Below are 25326 nucleotides of genomic sequence, written 5' to 3' on the forward strand. Positions count from 1 at the left end.
ATGGGTGTATGAGGTTAGGTACAAATTGACAAACAGGAAAATGGGTAAAGTTCCCAAAGAATGCTGATCGCATCAAACTATTTTTCTAGAAGTGCCATTTCTGCTCCCTGCCAACACTGATGTACACCTGTGAGCAATAGTATAACAAACAGGGGATTCTGCAATAAAATCGACTTGCTTAGATGGCTATGCAAGTACCTTGAAATTGAGAACTGCAGTGATTTCAAACTTTCCAGTGCACTCACCAATTTCAATTTTTTTTTAACTGTGGTCCATATGCTTTTGCTCATGGGTGTGTGCCTTTTCTAGGCACTACCAGGGTGCTTCAAAACTTTGCATCATGAAAAGTATTGAATAACCCTGGTTCTACTTACCAGATTATAGTGAAGCTTTTACAGCCAATAGCCCATTATATACCAACAGTCTGAACCAGGAATATTAAAACATTCCTTATACTGCATTGGCAAAAACATTTTAATCCAGAAGTTCTCCTTTTACAAGACGTGACTAGTGTGAGCCATTTTTTAAAAATAATATATGGAATAAAGCTGCCGATTCATCGTGTCATTATTTTCTCAGTAAAGGTACACTGAAACCTCGGTAAAATTTGGTGCACAATTACAGAAACTATAAAAAGGTACCGCGGCTATAGAAACTGCAGAAAATTAAGCTAAAGGGTATCCCCAGTTAGCACACAAAATTTCGCGTTAACATATGAAGTAGTATTTAAGATATAACGTTCAAAACCAGGGTGACCGATTTACATCCTACCGTGTCCCTTTAAATGCGACCAGTTCCAGATGCAATCAGCTGGCGGCAGTGGTTAACACTACGGTTCTTCGCAAGTTCAAAAGGAACGTACAATTGACATAAGAAAGCACATGCGCACAAACAATATCAAAACCCTTTAAGTTGCACGCTTTCAAGTAGGCTGTTTGTGCGACCACAGGAGTCGAAGGCATCGACCAACATACGTGTCCGCGGCTCTCGACTCGTGCTTCTCGTGTTCCTCCGAGGTGTGCTTGCAGGTGACGACATTCTTCGCTTTCAGATTCACTGAAAAAAAAAAAAGATATGAGAAAATTAGCTGCGTGACGATCTGGACCCCTCAAACTAAAGTTGCGCACTCCGGCCTCACGGCTTTGTTCGCTACGATCGCAGCTTTAGATGGTCGTTTCAAAAGCGTAAGCGGACATACTTAGGAATTTACAAGCATTCCAATTCATTATGCAAGTTTTTATAACCAAGTTAAGCAAGTGCAACTATGCGATTATAAGCTTACCACAACTTCCCGCTACAGCACACAACAGACCACCGGCAGGCAATCTACACGCAGAATTTTGGCGCGAAAAGAACAGAGGTAAAGCAAAAACAACTAAAAAACAGGTCACGTGATGTTAAACGTCACCTGTGGTAATACGTCCCTCTCCACTTCTGGTTATTGCTACTAGTTGCATGGCCTCCAAGAACAACAACGACAACCCGGGTCTCTTCGATTTTCCAATGCCGGAGTTTCCTGAAAGACGAAGGTGCCGTATATTTTCTGCATCAGTTTCATAAGAGCAAATTTGCATTTAAGGACATGTACACACAACAAATGAAACCATGAAAGGTCGTAACGATCATAATGAGCCGTTATCGAAACGAAAGTTGTGGTGTCCGATGTCTAACATGTTTTCGGCTCCCAAAATCACTTCCGCCTCATTCAACCAGCAAAACCATAGCCTTTAAGATGTGCATTATAAATCCAGTGTGCCAACCTATTAATTTCAATAAAGCTTCTGTAGGGGCGAGTTGAAAAAAAAAATTAAATTATGGGGTTTTACGTGCCAAAACCACTTTCTGATTATGAGGCACGCCGTAGTGGAGGACTCCGGGAATTTCGACCACCTGGGGTTCTTTAACGTGCACCTAAATCTAAGTACACGGGTGTTTTCGCATTTCGCCCTCATCGAAATGCGGCCGCCGTGGCCGGGATTCGATCCCGCGACCTCGTGCTCAGCAGCCTAACACCATAGCCACTGAGCAACCACGGCGGGTAAGGGGCGAGTTGGTACATGTTCAGTAAAAGAGAATAGTGCAAACCAGACCACAAAATGAGAGGGACACACGGAGAAGCGCTGCAAACACACACATGGCTGCAAAGTAAGCGCAACGGCAGGAACGGTTTACCTAAGTGTCATGAAAGATGAAATCCGTGTAAGACGCCAGTCGCAGGTATGGCCAGTATGGCGTTGTGGGCATAGGAGTTTTGCAGGGGTAGATGGGCGGGCGAAAGTTGGTGCTGTTGAAGGTGGAAAGCTGCAGCTGCCAACTTGAATGTTGACCAAGGTGAAAGTATAGCAGAATTTTAGAAATGTGTCCTTCGCATTATATGGTCTTCCTGGTTTGCGCTATTCTCTTTTACTGTACTGTGCCAACCTATGGCGCATGTTTTGGACAACACCTATATTGGCCTTCGAGCCATGACGCTATAACGGTTAGAACTTCTGCTGTTTCTGCCTCTCACAAACGGATAATTAATTTTCCTGAGGAAGAGGGAAAAAAAAACTGCAACCCACTCTGGCGGTGCAGCCATGTCGGTGAGCATCGCAGAGGAAGAGAAATTCGTTCTTAGGTGGCGCTAGCCACCATCCTGTAGCCTCAAAGCAATCTGCAAACATGGCTGCAAAGTAAGTGCCACGGCGAAGGTTTACCAAAGTGTCGTGAAACTCATGTAAGAATCCAGTAGCAGGTATCGCGTTGTGGGCATAGTGTTTTGCGAGGGTAGCCAAGATGGGCGGGGGAAAGTTGGTGCTGTTGAAGGAGGTAAGCTGCAGCTGCCTACTTGAATGTTAACCAAGGTGGAAGTATAGCAGAATTTTAAAAATGCTGCTCCGCCGTAAAATTCCTTCGGGGAGCGGTGCAAGAGGACAGGCTAGTGCAAATGGCGACACAACGCAAGAGAAGTCGGAGAGTGAACTAGAAGACTGTCAACGTCTCTGCACTTCTGGGATATCATCAAAGCCCAAGATGAAGACAAACTTTTTCAAATCGCTGCGCGAACACTGGCGAAAGCGAAAAACGAAGCTTGCTGTGCAGAATAGTGCTGAAGTATGCTCAGGACCACCAGAGCCAAACAGTCGAAAAAGAGACGTGACCGTGTACTGCGCAAGATCGTCGTTAACTGCACCCGACTTGCATGAAGATTCACCCAATGACGCCAATGACAATTATGTTCGTGCCGGAGTTCGTTCGGATGGTGAAAGCGCGTGCAATGATGCTGATGGCGAGACTGAATCACCGCGTCACGATCTGCCCTCATCTTCGTCGTTCGCAGCCCCTTCTGTACCTGACAGACAGGCAGGATCTGTCAGGGGTGTCGCAGAACATTTCACGCACAGCCAACCGAATTTCGAGCAGCGTGGAACATCATGCAATATTGAGGAAGTATTAGGGAGACAGCTTCCAGCAACAAATAATCGATGCTTGTCTCAACCGGTCACTGTGCATGGCCACAGCTACACGAGTACAGCATGCGAAGATGATTGGAAAAGGACTGGCGCGCACGACGACACCACGCAGTCGGCAGGTGTTGCTGGAGGCACAGACAGATTACGCAGCGAAGCCTCCGTAATTTCGTCTGCTGCGGAAGGACCGCAGGTTCCTCCTCGGCAGACCCTGTGCGACGGTACGCCATCAGTGTTTGTCCCCGTGTTCCCGGAAACGGATGGTCGAGAAGACTCAAGGATCAGTAGTCTAAGTGAGGAATTGTTCAAGTTATCTAAGCACGGTTGGTACTGGGGGCCGATTACGCGGGGCGAAGCCGAAGAGAAGCTGGCTGACCAGCCTGACGGTGCTTTCCTTGTACGAGACAGCTCTGACGACAGATACTTGCTGAGTCTTACGTTTAAGTCGTATGGCAAAACGTTGCATACGAGAATTGAGCACTGCAATGGTCTATTCAGCTTCTATGCTCAGTCTGGACCTGAGGGTCGTGCCTGCATTGTTGATCTTATCCAAGAATCTATGAACTATTCTCAGTCAGGTGTGTTTTGCTATTCACGGGGTCGAAGCCCTGGTGTTCCCTCTTTCCCAGTGCGGCTCATCAAACCTGTGTCACGACTTACTCATGTTCGGTCTTTACAATACCTTTGTCGCTTTGTGATCCGGCAGTACACACGCTTTGACCACATCCAAAGACTTCCACTACCATCTCGAATTAAGGGCTACCTTGAAGAGGGGCACTACTGAAAGCTACAAGTTCAGTCTACAGGCCCAGAAGCTCCAGGAGTATAGTATGGCTTGTTTGCCACCGGTACTGTTATGCAGTAATAGAGGCTCGTATACGGCATGAGCCTAGAACACCATGTCACGAAATAATGATTTAGGTCAAGGTAGTCATGTTGTAAAGGCCTGCAGATGGTGTGAAAGCTCATAAACAGTTTTGTGCATCAGCATGCAGCCACTTACAGTTCACTGCCTAGAGTGGTGTTTGTTACTCTAGATATTTTGTTTACAAAGTGCAAGGGAAGTGCCCAGAGTGAAAGTTTTTTATATTGTGCTCAACATATTTTCTTAAGCCACAAGGTTGAGCACAGCTAGACATCACATCAGCAACACTCTTTGGAGGATGCATATGCCCTAGCTATTGTGTGTGTAAATTATCTTGCATATGCACATTTTATCAGTTAAGATGCCACTGATTCTGTCCTCAAAGGATGTCTTACAGGTTCTTTGAATGGACATGTGCCCAAAAGCACAAATCAATGTACAGACAATTTTTTTACTGGGAAAATTGTTGCAAACAATTCAGGCTCTTGATAATGTAAACATAACCTTATTTTTTTAGTGGAATCTATACATTTGTGCTTTTGGTAAATGTGCATGTTCACATTTGTTTACGAGAAGTTTTTTCCCCCTCTTATGTACATCTTTGCCTTAGGGCATGAAAGCATGTCCTTTCTGAACAGCCGTATGCAAGTTTACAAGGCCATGTGCTGTTCCTAGTGTTTTTGAGCAGGCAGAACTTGCAGGAGTTGGGGAATATTAAGAATACTGGAAGTAAGCGTTGCCACAGAATATAATGCCATAAATAACATCATGTCTTAGCAACTTGTATGGTATTATGCACTATGGCAGTGTGGGGAAACTTGTGTAATATTTAATGCCCTTATTCAAGGGTGTCACTTGTTAGGAAACAGATTTTGTACAACTGTGTGATCTTCCCTTTTACTTTTTACTTTTCTTCACTGCATTGCCATTGTTAGCAACTTGTTCATGTGTCAAAACATTGCTTGTCTCTTTGAAGCTGCATTATGTCATTACAAAACAGGTCTTATAAAACTGTCATAACTTTCCTCAAGGTTTTCTCTACTTAGTGCACACATCTGTTGTCACTGTGCCATAAACACATTTGTCCTGGGGTGTATTGTATGAATATGGTTTTGGGGCTAGGCCTGAATTAGCAATATTGCTGCTAATGTTTAAGTGTTCAACAAGAATATATTTATCTTTACATGTACATATACAAGCCTCTTAACTCTCGCCTTTAAATTTTAAGACCAGAGTATTGTACGAGCGAAATTTATGTTCTTCAACTAAGTTTACTAAGTGTGGTGCTAAGAGAGAAACAGTGCTTTGTGTTTATGGCTATCAGTGATCGGCAGTCACAAAAGAAGAAGAAGAAAAAAAAAACAGAAGAAAAAAATGTGTGGCCCTTTGATACTTACATTAAACATTAAAATGCATAAAGATTGTCATTGCAATTTGTATTTTCAGACACTGTCTAAAGCAAATGCTACACTTTCGACGCTACCTAGTTTTTCAGTTTATTTGCCTGCAACCTAACTTTTATGGTGTATCTGTTCTGTATCTGCTGAACTTGGAAACTTTAATGGCAGGATACACCCGCTATGGTGTATGCACTTGTATGCGAAATGTTTGGTTCCTTTAATTGGTTGTTGTATTGTGTTAGCTCATTTGAATGGAAACATAGCTCCAATTGCTGTCAGTGGCATCTTTTTTGTAGACATTTGGACCTTGTGCAAGCGCATCCAAGTGTGCCCCATCAGTAGCAGCAATGCACCTAAGCTAAAGACATCCCTGGGTGGAGCAGTAACAAGTAAAGATGTCTTTCTAGGAGAATTTAACGCTATGGTAGTAGTTACAACATTGATCAAGTGAGTGTTGTCTAACCACTGAATTAACTAGCCACTCAGAGGCTTAGCAGCTGATCAAGAAAGTGGTAACGAATCTAAAGAGCATACAGTGAGGCGTTGGGAAGGAAAATGATGAGGGTAACCTTAAGATATAAAGACAACAGTATGGATTGGAAATCAAATGGGGGTTGATGATATGCTAGTCGAGATTAAGAGGAAGCTTTAGCTCGGGTGCTCCTAAATAAATACATGTAAAAGGAGAATTCATTTTTCTCGGCAACCACTGCACCAAATTTGACGAGGTTTATTTTGTTTAAAAGAAAAACTTAAAATCTACTGACTGTTTGTTTCAAATTTTTGATTTAGGTCCTCAATGTTTTCTTAAACATTGGCAAAAATCGGAAATTTTCAAAAAACGAAACTATGAAGTTTACAACTCTGTAACTCAGAAACGAAAAACGATAATACAATTCTGTGAATTGCATCTAATAGTACATCTAAAGCAGACAAAATTAATATGCTATGCATGAATCTCAAAAAATTTAGTAATATTCAACTACAGCTTTTGCAGAACCTTTGTAAACAATGTAACAAATTCACATAAGATATAAAATAACATATCAAATTTGTCCGCTTTCAATGGTCTAATGGATGCCTTTTACGGAACTGCGATATCTGTTTTTGATGCAGAGAGATGAATTTGTAACCTTTGTTCTTCTATTTTTTTTCGAACTTTCGCATTTTTCAAAATTCTTTTAACAAAATTCAGGACATCAATCGAAATTCAGCTTCCAGTAGTCACTAGAATTTAACTTTCTCTCTCAATTGCAACAAATTTAATTAATATTGGTCCTGGGGTTATCTCAGAAAAACGTTTTTGCGTTTTACATGTATTTGAATAGGCCGCGCCGGAGTTGGGCCCGAGCTAAAGCTTTCTCTTAAGAGCAAGAACTGGAGTTGGATAGGTAATGTAATGCATCGAGCAGGTTGTCTCTTAGGGCAACAGAATGGGTGATTAGGGAAAGGGAATACAGTTGAACATAGCAGAGAAGCGATATCCTCAATGGGGTGCTGAACTTAACAAATTTGTCGATATATGGTGGATTTTCATTCCCACATGGCAGGGGTAATTGGAAGTGGCTGGGAGCGGCCTTCATCCTGAAAGTTGCCACGAGATGGATTTGTGTTACTTGAAATAAACCAAACGCCAATCCCAAAACTTAGTGCTTAGTTGAAGGCACTAAGTGCATATTTTCCTAGCTTTTTACCCTTGAGAAAGCCGAGAATAAGTCAAAGGAACAATTGTACTGTTTAAGAGGCCAGTGGGTTCCTGATGGCACTTTTCGTGGAACTCTGTGCCTCATGCATACTGTGCTAGTGTTTTGCCATAGGCCATCAATGTGGTTGAAACACATGCCATCCAAGCAAATCCAAGCAAATATAGTTTAATGATGCTGGGAAATCGTGTTCTTAGTGAATTTTATATAGAGCAAGTACTCTTTTATAACGAAAGCAACAGTTTTTCATCCACTTGCAACCAAAGGTGTCTTGCTGTGTACATTTGTGCTTCTCTCTGCTGCTTAATCACTTCCTAAGTGTGATATCTCATCCAGTGCACATTATGATCTTATCATCCAGAGATAGGATTTCGCACCGTACATTTAACCACCCAACATGTTGATATAGCATTAACCTCAGCACCTCCTTTATAATTTGGCCTTGCCTAATGTGATAAATTATTTTTGCAAATGATAAATTTCGTAATGCATACATGCTTTGTGCTTTTTCATTTCATGTGGTAAAGAACTTCACATTTGCCATATGAGACAAGCATTACATTAGAATGACTATTTGCCTGATTAAGCTAATTTTTGAAGTAGCTGCAATGTAAGTCTTTGTATGGGCTAGTTGTTCGGGCTGGATGCTTCATTTGTAAAGCTTTGGTTAATTTATAGCTTCAGACACAAACATTACGTGGCTCACTTTTTTTTTTTTGCTTCTTTAGATAGCTGCTGAGTCACCAATCATGATAAGGCCTCAGTTCTTTGAAATGCAACAAACCATTAGATATATGTTATAATGTGACCAGTTCGAAACACGCAAGCAGAGCATGGCTTCATGGTGTAGGGTGTTGAGCAGAACTTTTTGATACATCGTGTAAATCAGAAGTGTTGGTTTTGTGATATTGCAAACTGCTGATGTACGTGTCAGTCAGCGTAGTGCAGTTGTTGCAGGCCATGCTGTGACTGTGTTGCTGAAAGCTGGGCAAGCACCACCACATTAGGCATTCTTTTCTCTGTCACAGTGCACTTCTCCGCATTTGACAATGAATGAGCCTGGTCATCTATTGTTGCTTCTTGCGGAACATGGAACACGCCTCTTAAATTCTCTCCCCATATCGCATTGAATGCCCGACAGTGAATGTGTCATGGTGTGGCTGCATGGCCTGCAACCACAGCACTCGACTGACAGACTTCCACAACAGTGGTTTACGACATCACATGATCATCACCTCCAGTTTTCATGATGTAATGAGGAAGGAAGCCTGTTCGGGACACTGGAAGCTGCGCTCCATTACGGGTGCATTTTGAATTGGTTGCTTTAACACTTTAACCCACAAAATAATTCTGGAAAAACATATCAAATTTCTATTGTTTTTTTATGTAGCCACGAATTTTTTCTGCGTCATTCTGATTCTGAAAATATATTACTTGATTCTTGATTACATGTTTTTCCAGACTTCTACTAACCTCCATTGTTGAAAATTGAACCTAGCGGCAATTGCCAACGGTAACTCGTTTTTGGCAATGGGAGCAGCACATCGGGTTGAACGAGTGTGACTCGTCATTGGCAATATTGGTACAACCTCCCATGACGAGTACAGGTCGGCATTGGGGGCTAAAGGGTTAAAGGATTATACAATTAGTGAACTATTGAAGGCAACTATACAAGAAAGCAAAGCAAGCGAAAAGTTTTGTGTAATACTACCTCAATTGGCACTAAATTTAGTACAATATGCCGAGTCTCCGCAAAGAAAAAAATCTCACCAGACATGCTGTGTCGTGCACTAATATTTATCCTGGTTAAGCCAAAATCATAATGCATATTTAATTCTCATCACCATGCATTAAGGCATCAGGTATGATTGACTGATTTATTGATTCACGGAGTTTAAAGTACCAAAGAAACACTGGCTATAAAGGAGGCCATTGCGGAGGGCTTCAAATTAATTTTGACCTCCTGGGGTTTTGAAGTCTTCAAACTCTGTAAAATCCATGCAACATGCACCCTTTTAAAGGCTGTTTAATCCATAGAGCATTCAGCATCTTCCCAGATATTCTGCATTATGTGCAAGTGAAAATCAATACCACCAGTCCCGTGTTCCGAACTGCAAGACATGACTTAAAGCACAACACTGTAGAATAGCTGTTTTGACAATTTCTCTAATTTAAAGTGTGGTTGTGTTGCAAATTAGTTAAAGATCGAACTGTTACTGCACAAATGGCGTAAAAGTTCTGGCCTGTGGACATTGTTGCAAAAAACTGGTTGCAATGTAGCAACTTCTCAACGTATGCTCTATTGAACATTCTGTGATGTTGCATGTATGAACAAACATTTATTTTGCAGGGTTACCACCATCAAACACTAAAAAATTTCACGGCCTGAGAATTTCACTGCACTATGTTGGGTCTTGCATTATGTTATCCCATGTTTAGCAAAGGCGACTGTATCGCCATGCTGCACATAAACAGGAGTGTGGAAACGCTGATCACATGTTAACGGTCCTGAACTATTTAGTGTGCAATCTTGTCTGCTGCATTGTGATAACAACAATAGTCAGTGTTTGAACTGTGTATATGATGTGTATTTTCAAATGTTGAAGTGACAAATAGCATCTCGCAAATGTATATCTACAGATTCTTGTTGCTGTTACACATTACTTGGCCTGAACTTTTTGTGTCAAGATAGAAGAGCAAACTTGATTTTTCTTCATGGATGCATGAAACTTATCACTAGATGTGAATGTTTGATACACGTGTCCATAGTATAGTACAACATGAAACTGTTTCTCATTACAAGTGGGCTCATTTTGAATTGGCCACATTGTTTAACAATGCATTGTTACTGTGCTGAGTTAACTATCAGACGCCGCTAAAGCATTGCCTTATAAATGGTTATGGCCTTTGGAACTGTCAGTGCAGTGAATTTCACTTTTCTCTTGTTAGGTAATCATAGGTATTGTCTCACTGACATTGCAGCTGTGAACGGCTGGTCTTTTGTAGTGTTTTTGTTGCAATACTAGGAACATTAAGGTTACTGCAATAAAGGTTTGGGGTACAAGGTAAATTTTTCTTGCCATTCATGTATACAAGTACGACGCAAGGATGTATTTGTTTTTGATTTTATGATGACCAGTATACATTGTGTAATATTGCATGACAAGCTTGTGCCCTCCTAATTAAACGACACCAGTTCAAGAAATAATATTCAATATGTGATCAGGGGACATATTCTGTGATGATCGCTTTCGGCGATAGTATCACCGTCAGGCACATGCTGATTGGCTGATTGAGCAAAATCAGATGAGCTGATTGGCTAGTTGAGCACTATGTTACGCGAGGGCAATAGTATCGCGGAAGTGATCGTCGCAGAATCTGTCACCTGGATGTCACCTTCTTCATGTGTCTCAAATTCTTGCAGATTGTGAAAGCAACTACACAACTATTAAAAAAAAGAAAGAGGGGGGGGGAGTATTCGAGAACTGTCTGCATTTTTTTTCAATAATCGCTTACACATATAGTGATGGTTACAGTGCACCACAGGTGTTGCCAGTATCATTATTGGCAAGTGCAGATGAGCCAGCAAGTTAACAGTGGAAGAACGTTATTTTAACATTCAGGATCAGGATTTCAAGCATGTTGCATCGTTAAGAGAGAATTCTACAGCAGCCGTTTATAAAAAGCTTTCTAGCACATAAATTCGCTAAGAACTGTGGATGTAATCTCGGTTAGGGTTATCGCAATGTATATTTCCAGAGGTGGGTGGGGTGACTAGGCAAGGTGATCAGAGCTGTTTAAAATTGTATGCCCATGGTTTCTTTTTTAGAAAAAGTTTCACTGACCACATTGCAGCACATTATCTTTTTTCCACACGGGCCAAACACTTGCCTTGTTTGTACTGTATCTTGTATGCTGATGATGCATTCTGTGGCAGACACGGGTGCTGGTTAGAGCTGTACGTGGATGAATCTTAGTGTCTGCTTGACGATCATATAATTAGCTTACATCTGGGGACATTATTTTCCACCCATACTTTTACTGTGTAGTAGTCGTAGTCTTACTTGGCTAGAAAACTTGGCAGCCAAATTTTTGGCACTGCAGACCAAAGATGATGTCCTTGGGTACCTAGCACAAGCCTTGCATGAACATTCACAGAGCCCTTTTTCACCAAACACTCGTGAAACAAAATGCTTTAATACTTGTGCTGAAAAAAAAAGTTGCGGTTTCATCAGTATTGCCTGGTACTGTGCAGAACATGACTGCACAAACGTTTATTTCACAATTAAATGGTTCAGTAAGACAAACACAAAAGGAGGTAAACACACACAGCACTTGCGTGTTTTGTCTCTCAGCATTGTGAACTAGCCCAAAAAGCCACTACTGTGAATCTCCTCTTTTTCAACAAGCGTATACAGGGTGGCCTTTTTCGAGGCAACAGAGATGATAGAAAAAAAGGCTGCAGCACCTAAGCCAATTCCCACCTTGCAGCTGAATTTCGTCAACATGCAGGCACTCCTTGTGTGCCTGAATGCTACAATCTTTGACTGATCTGAAAGATTTCACTAACTTTATCATTGTCGAGCTTAGAGTGCATGTTGAAATTTCACAGCTTGCAATTAATTTCGAAGGCTGGCTCATTTTTCACAATTGAACATGTTTCAATAAAAAGATAAGCTGTTAAAACATTGAAAAACATGACACACAGAACAGATAAAAATGAATTAAATGTGGCAACAATACCCTCAACTCTGTTAACCCATTAGGCAAATTGAATCTAGTTGGCTGGCTGATAAGCTACTATTGGCCCTGGCTTGTCAGAGGATTATGCGCAAGGATTACCATATTGTGTCACTTCTTCCACCAGGGAGTGCTGTGTACAGCATGCTTATTCACGAAAAGAAGTAAATTGTAGTTGTCTTTGATGAAAGATATTTCAAAATAGAATCGTAATACAAAAAAATTTAGGATTGAAACAACCTTGGAAAATAGCAGTCTTCATCTGTGCAACTTCATCACAGAGGTTAAAAGTAACAGACAATGAGCCTCTCCTTATTGCAGCTGGCACTGCCATGAAAAACAATGCCACTTTTGATTCCTTTGCAAGACTGTTCTCAGTTTATTCTCAGTTTGCCCTACAACACTTGAAAATACACACCACTCTATCACATCATTGTTATCTATATCAGGCCAATATGAACCCTGCATGAAGATTTGTACTTCTGCCAGTCTGTGAAACTCAGCTGCCAAGTTGGAATATGCCATTTTTAGAAAATTTGTGTTGCCTAGCATGATAACCCCACATACAAATGCATAGTGTAATTTCTTATGAACAAATAATGAAATCATGCATTACTATTGCACAACACCTGCACATTCTTTCCTCAGATGGAAGGGGAAGAGAGCAGAAATGTGCTTCAGTTACTTGTGAGACACCTGTATACGTCCTTCAGTGTAAATTTTATACATTTCTAATTAAAGCGCAGGGTAGGAGCGCTGCCCTGCATTGTACTATGCAATGCGGGATTTACAGCTGTGCACTTAAAAATTTCTTCACTTTTCACTGCATGCTTTGATTGAACTGTTGTGCTATGCCAATGTATACACTTGGCAGAGAACATAGCATGTCTTGCTCACGCCATTCCACTGACTGTGATAAGCAGGGTGTCTACCAAGTTGACACTGCCAACTTCCCTAAATTCCCTGAGTTTTCCAGGTTTTCTTTGAGTGCCTTTGCAAAATTCCCTGAGCGACACAGAACTTTTTTTTATATCAAGACGGGCTGACACCATGTTGCCCGATGCTGTCACTTTCTAGTAAGCATGTTAAAAAATAAAAACTACTTAATCCATTTTGAATAGCAAAGAGTAGTGTTTATTTTATTCAAAAAGAAAACAAAAGGGAGGGGTTAGTAGTAGCACAACGAATGAGATATCTTAAAGAAAATGGTAAAGCCCATTGCAAATCAAGTCGAACATCTTCAAATAAGAATAAAAAGAGATGCATACAGAAGCAAATATTTTCGAATATGAGCTATTCCTACCAACTGATAGCAAGCTCATCGGTATGAGGCCTGAACTTTTGTCACAAGTGAGATTCTCAGCAGCTGGAAAGTCAACCTCAGCTGTCCCGACATACTCTCAGCCTGCACACAACACCTCAGTGTTGCGTTTCACTGCTTTAAGGAGTTTATTTTGGTTAAGATGAGGGACACCTGTATCGTGGCGTCAGCCAACACTTTGTTTTTTGTGCTCGAGCTCCATCAAAGAAGCGGTGGCATACTTCCTTTCCTATTCATTCCTCAGTGCATCGGTCCTTTCTGTTCTTGTCGTCCTTATGCTGCACGTTTGCCCCATCGACCATTTTAAGCATCCTCTTGGTTAGTCATACAGTCAACATCCAATTTTTTGGCCTCCCTAGGGGTTGCGAAAATGTCAAAAAAATTGGGCAGTCCGAAAAAATGAATGCATGTCTAGTACCGCAGCTGTGGTCAAATGGTTAGGGCGTCCGGCCCGGCTGCGGGAGGTGCTGGGTTCGAACCCCACCGCTGGACACCCACCGGTTAAACGGGTACAAGCGATTCCTCACCAGGCGCCCGGTTCCCAAAGGTGAATCAATGCTTGGGGAAAGCTCCCGCCGTTCGTTAATGCATTTGAATCCCGAAGGGCTCAAATTACCACAGGCACATCCGAAAAAGCTCTGAACGCCTGCCAGTACACTTACTAGGCATATCGGTGCTCATACTGTGACAGGAGACGGCGGGAGCACGCGTGCATTATTAAAGGGGCCCTGAACCACTCATCGCGCTTGGTGAAATAACATACTCCACAGTTAGCATACGCTGGTGTGAACATCTGAGCTAAGTTTCGCTGTTGTGTGCGGTACGTACGACACCTTGCTCTCAACCGCCTTTTTCAACAGAAGGCCGTATCCTCACTCTCTTCTAGATGCACTATTTCGTCATTCCCTTAGACGGCTGCTATTGGCCAATAGCTGGTATAAGCTGCGGTCGGCTACATGGCGTAGATACCGCGGCCGCCGCCACGAGTGCACTGGTTAAGCGCGCTGCGGCTTGCTGAGGACAACCGCGTCGTGGCACCAAAGGCGGAAGTCGTGGCGTGTACGGTAACATTCAAAATGAAATTTAAACTGCGCACCACGGTGAAATTTAGAAGGCGGAGCGTTGTGGGCACGCCCCATTGCGCCGTAGCCTTCGCAGTGCAAGTCATTGAAGAAGGAACGGGAGCACAGCCGAGGCTGTGTTTGACTGCCAATAACTCCGCTTCCGCTGAATGCATTGAAGAACTTTTTGTGGCAAAGTATTTCTGAAATAGCTCACCTTCACTTCAAATGTCTTTCTCCACTTCGATAAAAAGTGGTTCAGGGCCCCTTTAAGGAATACATACTGGGTCCCGTGACAACTCCACTTCTCACACTTAAGCTTCACCACAATACTTAGCGTATGCTTCACCGCGTAACACTGCTGTATTGAGGCGAAGCTTATTTTCGGAAACGGCATAATGCAACGGGCCGTGCCTTCCGAGCTTCGAAGCCATTGGCAAGGATTACAAAGGCCGAGTCGGCGCCATTGCTAACAGTAGTGACCATCGAAGTAGCTACGCCTAGCGTTGCCGCGGTGGTGGCTACGGCTGCCAGCGGATCTGCGTGCGACAGATTCGTATTTTTTCTCTACGGCGCCGGTTCGAGGCGGCGAGATAATCAAAATGGCGGCGGCTTTGATTAATGCCGTTACGGCCCTGCGGTCACGGCAAAAAGCCCGGAAAATTGGACGGCCAAGGGTTCTTGCGTCCGAAATTTTATACGTTCTTATACATTGACTCTATGGGGAACATGCTGGTGCCGCGAAGCCGTCCGAATTATCGGGCATCCGGAAAATCGGTCGTTGACTGTACACTGGCAACTTCTCCAGCCGACGACACAGGATCAAAGACGATTCGTTACGACTCCTCTCTGTTACTCGAGCCAGCACTGGCGCGACTTTCGTTCCCTTTAAATATAAGTACAACTAATTTCCCCTGAGTATTTCTAGACTATTCAATATCCCTGAGAATTCCCGGTTTCCTTGGTTGGTAGACACCCTGGTTAAATTGGTAACACTTGATAACTACAAGCCATCTCAATGACATACAGCTCTGTACTGAAGCCTAATGTTCCACTCAGTGCTACCTCTAGCACAAATTCACAAGGATTCCCTCTCGAGAATTTATCACTTTTGTATCATTGCCATATGTAGTAAGTTTCCGTTTCAGCAGCAGTGCAATGCAGGTGATTTGTAACTTGTCAAGTTTTCAGCTGTTCACATATTCTTTGTTAATGAATATTACTATAATTGCTTTTAATCAATGTTTTCAAAAGGTGGTTTGACAGTGAAAGCTCTACTCCACATGTTCCATAAATGGGAAGCACACACATGCGTGGGGCGCCTCGTGGCAGCTGTGGCAGGAACTACTGTCTGTGGTGTGCACAGGTGGCTAGAGCTGACCTGGCATTACTGGAAGAAGCATTGAATCTCAGCTGTTTGCTGGGGGCCACAAATGGTTGCGGGAACCCACCACAACAAACCATCAGCAAAAACTTCAAAATTCAAATACTTTTTGGCATTTGATGTCCTATGAAAATTTATGTTAGAAATGCCCCAACTGATTCTAGCAATATTTTAGACACAACAGGCTACAAAATAGTGGCCAAGGCTAAAATTGAAGTCTGTGGCCTTGCAGTTTGGGATGAAAGCAAGACTACTATTTTAACCATGATGTACATGAGAAGGGCTGATCAAATTTATTTGCAGTAGTTGCTCACTGAAATAGACATAATCTAAACTGTTTTTTGTTAACGAGTGTTCATTCCCAGGACATTCTTTAGCTGTGGAAGAAAGAAAGGAAACAAAATGTTAGTAAGCAATCACTGAAAAAATGTAAGTCTTGAACAGTGCTACTGAGAGTTGCCTCTATAGGATTGCCTACCATCTGTAAAAATTCAATGCTGACCCCGTAACAAAGTCCACAAAGAAACTTTTCTGCCCCAGCTCACCGTGACATCACGGATTTTGATGTCACCTGCTCGGGCTTAGGCAAGATTTTACTTTAAAAAAATAAATAGTAATTATGGGGTTTTACGTGCCAAAACCATGATCTATTATGAGTCATGCCATAGTGGGGGGCTTCGGAAGTTTGGACCACCTGGTTCGGAAATGTGGACCACTTAAATCTAAGCACAAAGGTGTTTTCGCATTTTGCCCCTATCAACATGTGGCTGCCGTGGCCGGGATTTGATCCTGTGACCTCGTGCTCAGTAGTCCAACACTATGGCTACTAAGAAACCGTAGCAGGTGAAGATTTTATCGCTAAAAATGGACTACATTGTATTCTAAAAGAGCCAAAGAGTAAAGATGGATAGTTTCAAGAACATTTAGTGATATGACGTCACCCCAATGTACTGGCCCTGGGGTTTGGCGCAAAATTCAAAAATGAAAATTTGCTAATCACTTTTGCTTCTAATAATCAATCTATTAGTGTGAAGTCAATGAAAGTAACTTCTTCGAGAATACTTCATCAATCTAAACTGAATTAGTGGTTAACTTTAGTGCCCATTTAACCTTGGGGGGGAAGTGGGGAAGAGGGTAAAAAAAAATCTGTTGTTATACTTAAAGTAAAAAACTGAGGAGAAATCAGGGTTTTGTTGTCTGGTGGCCTACATTTTCTCCGTAACTTTCATGAACGATTGGTACAGACAGAGGTCTCCTTTTGAAAAGGACACCAACATTCTATTTAACCAAGCAAAATCACTCACAGGAACATATAATGACAAAGATAGCTGCCTACAAATCGTGTGACGAACTCATCTATACAAATCCTCATTGGCGGGAGTTATTTACACCTTTAAAAGAAACCACATGAACAAAAAGAACAAATGAGAAGTCTTTGGCAATTCATTCTATACTTCGTTCTCTGCACTTTTTTTAACAAAGGAAAATAAGTACAAAAGCAATGCATACGAGCAAGCTTTGCAGGAGGTATGATGCTTTTCCACATCGTACAAGCCCTTGTTGGCGTATGCTATCATATGCATTTTGAGCATTTCTGTATCCATGCTAAACGTGTTGGGCCTTCCATCCTTCTCTGTCAGGGCCCTGTTTTACTGGTTCCTGCTATATGCTCTTGTGACAAAATTAATGGAACCGAATGAGCCACCCTTCTTGAAACTTAACATAGTTCGGTAAACACCCTCTCAACATCACAGCTACCATTCCCAATGCAGAGCAATGTCAGCACCACATTCACTTGTTAGCGCATTACCACCATTTATGTGTGTGATGTGCAAAAAATATGATGCAATGCACCACTGTCGTGATTCATGTAAATGCAGCTACTAAAAAAACAGTTAACGAACAAGTTTTCGTTACCTCAAGGCCGGCAGGCACCTATTATGTATTCCAGTTTTCGCTCGACTGTTAAGCAAAATGTAGACATATTTATACCGGGTGTTTCTGCAAGGACTGCCAAAAATTCCTAAGAACAAAGCACTGAAGATGACAATTTTATTTTTTACAAACCAAATTATCGGGAACAGTGGACATCTGGAACCAGGTTAAGTGTTCTAGTTTTCTTGCTACTAATTAGTTAAGTGCAGTAAATAATCTAATTAATTAGTACAGTTACAAGGCTACTAACAATAAAGTTTATATCTGCTCACCAGGTGATCTCACATCAGTTCTCAAATCATGCTAAATGTCCTTCCCCTGTGCCCTACATCATGAGAAAGTTTCTCACTTTTTCACTGCGAAACTGAACTCAAACTGAGCTGCTTGAGCAGTGCAGGAAAACACGTCTACAAGAAATGTGAGCTGTTGACGTCTCCCGGTCTGTACCATGCGAGATGAACCATCTTTCTTCTTTCTACGCATTGATTATGGCTCGTGATGTGCCCTTAAATTTCCTCGGCAATGCCACACATTGGCCATCACATACTCACAAGCTAGATGTTAACTTAAATGGTCACAAAGGGCACAATTATCACTTAATCAGATGCTGCACGTACGTGTGAATAAAAAAACAACAACAAAGTAGTTCATACTTTATCTGCAAGAAAAGCTAAAATAATAATAATAATAAGAATAATAATAAAACAATACCGCACCCACAGTCAGCAAAGCTCTAGGCAAGTGTGGCCAAGCAGCTTGTGTGCTAAGATTTGTTTTGGCGCATTGATGACATAATGAGAGAAGTGCCCACCTTGAGATGTTATGACCATGTCGAAATAAGAAAGATGGTTTGTCCTGCATGGCACAGACTGGGCGATATCAGATGTCAACAGCTGACGTTTCTTGTACACATGGTTTCCTTTGCTGGTCAAGCACTGTTTCAGTTTTTCAGTGAAAAAGTGAGAAACTTTCTTGTGCTGCTCGGCTTAGGAGAACGAAGTTTTGCATGATTTGAAAACTGATATGAGATTACCTTGTCAGTAGCTACAAATGTTGCGTTGTAACATGTAACTGCTCTAATTAACTCGATTATTTATATTTTACTAATTAGGGAGAAAATTAGAACAGTTAGCCTGTTTCCTGGTGTCTGCCATTCTCGACAAGCCAATATGTAAAAAAAACTAATTTTGATTTTCAGTGCTCTTTTTTTTAGAAATTTTCGGTAGACTTCAGAGAAACACTCGGTATTTAAATAATATTAATAATATGAGATATCTTGACCACTTGCTCACAAAAGGTGCGCATCGTTAATTGGTTTTGTAACACCTGCATTTATTTATTCTTTATGAAAGGGCAAACTTCTGGGAGAAATTGGGTTTAACTCAATTTGCATAAAACTTGTTTGGGGTGCAAAAATCGGGAAGTACATAAGTTCTTTTGCATTTCACCCCCAAAATGCAGCCATGCTGGCTGCATTTGGCTGGGAATCGAACCTGCAACCTCGTGCTCAACAGCAGAATGCCATAGCCAATGCAAAGTAAACATAATTTGTTCTTGCACTACCATACTAATTATAAGGGTAGCCAGGGCACATAGGGGGTGGTTTGAGTACAATATAACAGCATTAGCTCTCAAGAGCAGTTCCTGCAAAAACCTATCTTCTCTTTCCCAGCTTCGCCACATTGGTGAAGCTTGCACATGCTCGTCATACATGCATATGGTAGCAGAAGCTGTTAAGAGCTTGTCCAAGCTTGTATAGCAGAAGCCCATGGGTGATTTTCAAACCATCATCACAGGCAAACAAGATGTATAGAAGTAAATATATGTAGGAAATGAGGACACCTGCTGTACAGATACTATCGACAGTCCAAAAGGCAATGCTGTAAATGTTAAAGCTTGTAAGTAAACAATAAAGTTGCAATGAACCTTGGCAGAGCATGCGAGCACCTCAGCAACAGGCGAAAAGTATTTTCAACATTTGTAACTGTCTTCGTTTAATTCTGCATATGACTGTTCTCTGTGAGGACTCCAGCATCAGCTAGAGAATGCATTTGAAAATTCTGCCAGGCCTCTAAGCGTTCACTCTCAGCTGACACTGTTCTTCACGTACAACTACTGAGAGTTTGCATGGACATGCTAAAGTTTTTCAAAAGGCCCTCAAACAGCTCTCAAGGAATTGAGGCTTTGTACCTTAACTATGGAGTTGACAGGCACCTAAAAAATGCAAGAGAAGGGGGACACTAAACTTTCCTGTCACTACTACTTTAAGCAATTCATTATAAATATACAACAGGATGAAACTTACCGTAGCAAATCCCAGTTCAGCTACATCCTTTGCAGTGCCACTGACTTGATTCACCTAGCATTGATAAAAGTTCAACAGCCAACTAAGATTCTACAACATCCTGTTTAATCTGGCATGCAGGTGACATGAGAGCTATTAGCAATAACCTGAACATAGATACAGCTGCAAGAAAAATCTGTACAACTTGCAAGGAAAAACAAAAAACTGAGCAAAGCCAATTTATGTTCTTCAAAACATATAATGCTCTTTAGAATTAAATGTTCGGTCAACTGGGCATTTTGTAAATGAACAACATGTAAAAAGTCATCACAGCTTGTATGATTATGGAATTCAATAGAGTTCCATAATCACGAAGACAAGAACAAAACAAAGGAAGTGAAAATTACAGAATGCATGTAGAAATGGGTGTACAGGCTAATTAAAAATTGAAAATGCCTATTATATAGGAAATGAAGTGCGTGTACCTTCAGGAAAGGAATTAAACTTTATATATACCAAGATATCTACATGCAGTCCAAAATTAATGCATCATGCTTACGACATTGCAAGTTAACATGAAAGAAGTAGAAAAAAGAATGGTTATAAACTACTTTATGTGCTCACTTAGTCATCATTCCCTTCATTCAGCATCAATATCTCATGCTGCAGAAAATAAGTTTTCATTTGGGTATGGGGCTGCAAAAATAACTGAACGTTGCTGGCTAAGTTGGCTGAAAAATGAGCACCTTAAGCACCTAATAGGCAGCCACAACTTGCAGCTGTCTTTGTCTAATTACATTCCAATAGTTGCAGTAAGCCTGTGCACTGAGCCATAAGCAAATATGTGAAATGCAGTAGGTTGTCTACCTACGCACACAGTGATCACATATTTTAGTTTAATTGAACTAGTACTGTAACTACTACACTAAAATGAAATAACAGACATTCCAACAGCTATGTGGAAGTCGTATTAAAGAATCAAGATAAATATATTCTGTTGGAAAGATGCCACCACTGAGAAGTCAAAAATGCACCTGTGGGTTTCATTTGCTCTACTTTAGGCTGAAGCATTATCATCTTGAAAATAAAATTCATTGATTAGTGTGCGCCGTCTGTGCGGTGTCATGATAGGAACAATGAAATGTTAACTACATAAAGTGCTTATATTCACTACAATATGTTCAATACACCTATTAAACAAGTGTGAATATGAGGAGCAAATGTATCATGACAGTAAGCTTAGAGCATGTTACTTAGAGCATGAGGGCTGTAGAGAATCCCGGAGCATTATTTCATGGATGCACACATGTTGTTGTGCAGAATAAGCTGCAACAATTGAAGCACAGCATAAATTGCATGCTTTTTGCATTTCAGCAATAGTATTAACATTCAAAACATTTGCAATACATTTTTCATATTTTTGCTTTTTTCATTAAAACTTTTCTGCAACATTTTTTCCTTTTGAGTCACATTTAAGCTGCTTGCTCCATGAAATATTAAAATGCTGAATCAAATGACAGTTGAACATTCACACACCTCCAGTGAAATTTTACGAAATAGCAATTGGCTATTGGACAGTCCGAGTCCTATGCCTTCAAAAGTTTGCAATTTAATCGGAGAAACTTACTGCGCCTTGCAGATGTTGCCTTTTCACTCAGTTAAAACTGGCGTTCCTTACACAAGTGCATAGAACCTTTTTTACTTCCACCCTCTCCTAGAGCCTTTCAATCCCTCATCCCCATGTATGAGATTATACACACGAAATCCCTACGTTTCATTGAAGAACTTTGTCTCTCTCTGCACAAGTGAAAGGCTAGTCAAAATTAGACACACCTGCTCCAGGCAGTTGTTAACAGCGGTAAACTCCTTGATGCGTCTGTTGAGAAACTCTTGTGTCTGAGCATAGTCCATAGACTTATCTTGCAGAAACACAAGTTCGCAGCTCTGGTAGAGCGCAGCTAAGGCAGCTCTTTTCGAGTACCAGCTCATCTGCAAGCAAACGGAAAAGCAGTAAGATTTCTCATAGGTGCCGACTGATCTTCATTTAGCTTAAAGTGGCGACTCAAATACTGCAAGATGTTGGTGTATCAGGGACGGGTCGAATCCTTACATCAACTGACGTGTCACCTGCATAGTGCCAAATGACATTCAGCAGATCTCCCAGGTTGGACAGTGCAACTGGGACATTTTGAGGCAAGGCCAAGATTCCAAGAGCCTGTTCAAAGGTGAAAAATATTGTTACTATTACTTCTTTGAACTAGTCACAACAAATAACGGTATGCACCTGAACCCATCTGGTTTTGTATGGCTCAAGGAGCAGAATTCTTCGCCATACAGCATCTTGGATGAAGGCAGACTTTTCCTTGGTTATAGCTCTGTGCATGCAGAAATCAATGTTCAGAGAAGCAGTAAGAGAAAATACGAGAGAGCAGATTTACCCATGAAAACTGACCTCCGCTCATTTTTCTGTAAATTGCTTTCAAGTTGGCGTTCCAGTTCATCATTTGAGGACAAGTAGAAATATGTTATCAGATCAAGACTACCACCCGGAAAAAGGCCGTGCGCAACGCTGGACAAGCCCAAGGAGTTGGCACCTTAGATTAGAAGAACATGTTATGTGAAATGTTGTTTCCCATGTTATATAAAGTGACAGGTAATGCAGGATGCTAAGACGTCTTGTCTTACCAGCTGCTATGGACTTCCACGTCCAGCCATGCTGAGGAATAAAGTCAAGCGCAGACTGAAGAATGGTGCTTTTGATATCCTCAGTTGGCCAAGAAATCATACCACTGACAGTAGCCTGTGTTTTCCCCTCTGCAGTATCTTTCTTTGTACTGTATTCAAAGTTGTCAGCTGCCAAGAAAAAGAATGCACAACAATGCAGGGCGGAAAGATTTTCATTTCCATCTGCTTTTCACAGATTCTTGCAAAATCAATATAAAAAACTATATGAACAGCAATACCAAAGAGGCACCACAAAATTTTAGCCATGGCTAAACAGTCATGTTAAAACAGTTGCACATGAAAAGGATTTTTACTTCATTACTTCTTTAGCACAATGATTGACACTATCTACTGCAAGAACTAACACACTTTCTACAAGGTCTAGCCTAGTCAGTGCAGTTTTAAGAACTTCAGCTTCTTGTTCTGGAGGTAAGCTTGGCAACAAGCTTTCTTGAGATCCCACATCACAGCCTCTCACTTTTTCATTGTTATGTTCTAATTCAACTTTGTAGTGGGCTCTAGTCTGATCCACAGATTTTTTCACTTGGTCCGCATATTTTCTTGCGATTTCAAGTGTGGACTGATTTGCCTTTTGACATGTCTGACCTTGAAATGGTAACACAGAAGCAAAGTATCGTATTAGGTTAAGCACTGCTAAGACACAGTCACTGTCGTCAAGTATGTCCGTTTGGTCCGGTGAGAAGTTCGACACAATTTTAACGAATTCCAGAAAATTTGTTCCCCAGAACGTGTCCTCTTGAATGCTTGTTTTCGAAACAGCATGCATGTCCTGGCGGTAAAGGTCTATCAGCAGACCACGCAACCCAGCATGCTTTTCCACTTGCAGAGTTCGGCAGTAGAGGATGTACCTAGCCTCATGCTTAAAGCACTTGATGTAGTCAACAAAGGTGCTCAAAGCAGTTCTTCTAGACAAACTTGATGAGCTGTAGATCATTACCTTGCCCAAGCAGCGCAATAGAGCGATAAAGTTGCTGTTGTCTAAATCCATGTAACAGAACTCTCCCAGGCAGAGACGGGATATCAAAGTAGCACACAGTGCAACTCCCTTAGAGACAACATGCCCTGAACTGTGTGATAACAATAACATCATGTTTTGCAGGCTGTGCTCAAATATATAGCGACTTGAATAAACACATGGAACACGGTCTTGCTCAAGATTTTCTACAAATATCAACCAGGCTAACACAGCGCGGCAAACGGGCGACACGGGCTCTGGGAGATCTTTCTCGGCATCTTCTGTGTCACTTGATTTTCCCTTGTATTCTGTCGCGTCTCTTGAAAAACTAAGTTTTATCAAATCAGTCGAACGTTTGCTGATATGGCTTAAAAGTCCTTCAGCTGAAAGACGAGCGACATTCGGCGGCGACACATTCGCACGACTTCGAAGATCTAATGCAGCAATGTCGCCAAGAAACAGCATCAGGTATCGCAAAATTAGGACGTTTTCTGCACGAGGGCACTCGGCCATTCCGCGTTCCTCCTGAAGGCGGTGATCAAGTGTAAAGCCAGAGAAGAATTCTACAATGGCATTCAAGCAATAACCGAGATTTCGGCTATCTTGCGATTCCGTGCTGCAATCACAAGCTGCCTCCTCCCAACCAACTTTGGCTACAGAAGCTGACAGCGGTTTCAGATGGCTGTGCAGCGACTCTAAAATCAAATCCAAGAATACCAGCCTGTTCCGCAATAGATTTGGCAGCAATTTCTGCAAGCACTGAAGCACGGCACGGAATCCGGCACTGGATTTAATCAGCTGCAAGTGTTCCAGTAAAGAGATGAGAACTTCCTTCGGCTTGCCGCGAGACGTTATAACTTCAAGCAGGTCTTTGCAAAGAGAGGCGTTCTCCTCCGATTTAGCGTCTATTTCTTTTTCCATTGCAGACACAACAGGTAAAACAAGATCCCAACCATGAGCAAGGATGGTGTCAGAATGGGCTGCGCAGATAAATGAGTTTGCTTCGCTATATTTCCTCGAGTTCAACAATTCCACAGCTCGCGCGACGGGAGCATCAGAATCCATTTCCTCTACTGACTTGTGTTCCTCCATAGCTTCTTGTCCGAGTTCAAGCTGTGGTCTTGAGAAAATGGCGGGATGCGCTAGTATGAACACTCCTCAACAGAAACGTTTTCTAGTACATAGTGGCACCCAGAATACTGGCAGACGGCACACAAATAACAGGTTCACCACCTACTAACCTCGCAGGCCCTTGAACCATGCGGCGGCGGGTTTTACAACGGCGAAATTTTTGAATGTCACCCTCTGCGCAAGGTAAACAGCCATCTCACGCCCGAAAGAGCACACAAACCGCAGGAAAAAAAAAAAAAGACTCCACCGCGGCAACTGACTACATAGACTCCACGCAAGTACGGTAGAAAACGCCGCACAATGACTACGACCGACCGAAGCGAACAAGCATGCGAGAAACAGTGACGCAGAAA

The 25326-nt window shown here is 41.8% G+C and overlaps 4 protein-coding genes across 6 annotated transcripts in view; 1 reads left to right on the forward strand and 3 right to left on the reverse strand.

Annotated features, from left to right (window-relative positions):
* Positions 1-2264, reverse strand: part of dpa (disc proliferation abnormal) — a 153170-nt gene extending 150906 nt beyond the window's left edge. For 2 of the 3 annotated variants that reach the window (XM_055061905.2, XM_050193599.3), the window contains exons 1-2: positions 1283-1389; positions 975-1056 (exon numbers count right to left, since the gene is read on the reverse strand). In XM_055061905.2, the coding sequence (XP_054917880.1) occupies positions 975-1038 (64 nt within the window). In that variant the 5' untranslated portion in view covers positions 1039-1056; positions 1283-1389. The other variant, XM_050193597.3, reaches the window with a different exon arrangement.
* A 228-nt stretch (positions 2265-2492) lies between these two features.
* LOC126545669 (uncharacterized) lies at positions 2493-10487 on the forward strand. The gene has a single exon (XM_050193606.3). It carries the CDS (start codon positions 2869-2871, stop codon positions 4231-4233), a length of 1365 nt encoding a protein of 454 aa, XP_050049563.1. The 5' UTR covers positions 2493-2868; the 3' UTR covers positions 4234-10487.
* Positions 10488-16193: 5706 nt separating this feature from the next.
* Positions 16194-25283, reverse strand: Coq9 (ubiquinone biosynthesis protein COQ9, mitochondrial). Its single transcript, XM_050193611.3, has 8 exons — positions 25084-25283; positions 22828-22995; positions 22595-22736; positions 22427-22517; positions 22253-22357; positions 21976-22131; positions 20164-20217; positions 16194-16300 (listed from the first exon to the last, which is right to left on the reverse strand). The coding sequence occupies exons 1-8, from the start codon at positions 25166-25168 to the stop codon at positions 16268-16270; spliced, it is 834 nt and encodes a 277-aa protein (XP_050049568.1). The 5' UTR covers positions 25169-25283; the 3' UTR covers positions 16194-16267.
* LOC126545666 (glomulin) lies at positions 23022-25077 on the reverse strand. The gene has a single exon (XM_050193600.1). The coding sequence runs from the start codon at positions 24932-24934 to the stop codon at positions 23177-23179; it is 1758 nt and encodes a 585-aa protein (XP_050049557.1). The 5' UTR covers positions 24935-25077; the 3' UTR covers positions 23022-23176.
* Positions 25284-25326: the final 43 nt, after the last annotated feature.

The sequence above is a fragment of the Dermacentor andersoni genome, chromosome 1, assembly GCF_023375885.2.
Source record: "Dermacentor andersoni chromosome 1, qqDerAnde1_hic_scaffold, whole genome shotgun sequence".
NCBI classification, from domain to species: domain Eukaryota; kingdom Metazoa; phylum Arthropoda; class Arachnida; order Ixodida; family Ixodidae; genus Dermacentor; species Dermacentor andersoni.

Excerpts from the sequence above, each read along its gene's own strand:
- LOC126545669 (XM_050193606.3), top strand. The coding sequence starts at position 2,869 with ATGCTGCTCCGCCGTAAAATTCCTTCGGGGAGCGGTGCAAGAGGACAG.
- LOC126545666 (XM_050193600.1), bottom strand. The coding sequence starts at position 24,934 with ATGGAGGAACACAAGTCAGTAGAGGAAATGGATTCTGATGCTCCCGTC.
- Coq9 (XM_050193611.3), bottom strand. The coding sequence starts at position 25,168 with ATGGCTGTTTACCTTGCGCAGAGGGTGACATTCAAAAATTTCGCCGTT. Across the intron at positions 22,996-25,083 it reads ATGGTTCAAGGGCCTGCGAG|CTGACAACTTTGAATACAGT; the intron begins GTTAGTAGGTGG and ends TTTTCTTGGCAG. Across the intron at positions 16,301-20,163 it reads CTGAACTGGGATTTGCTACG|CTAAAGAATGTCCTGGGAAT; the intron begins GTAAGTTTCATC and ends TTTCTTCCACAG.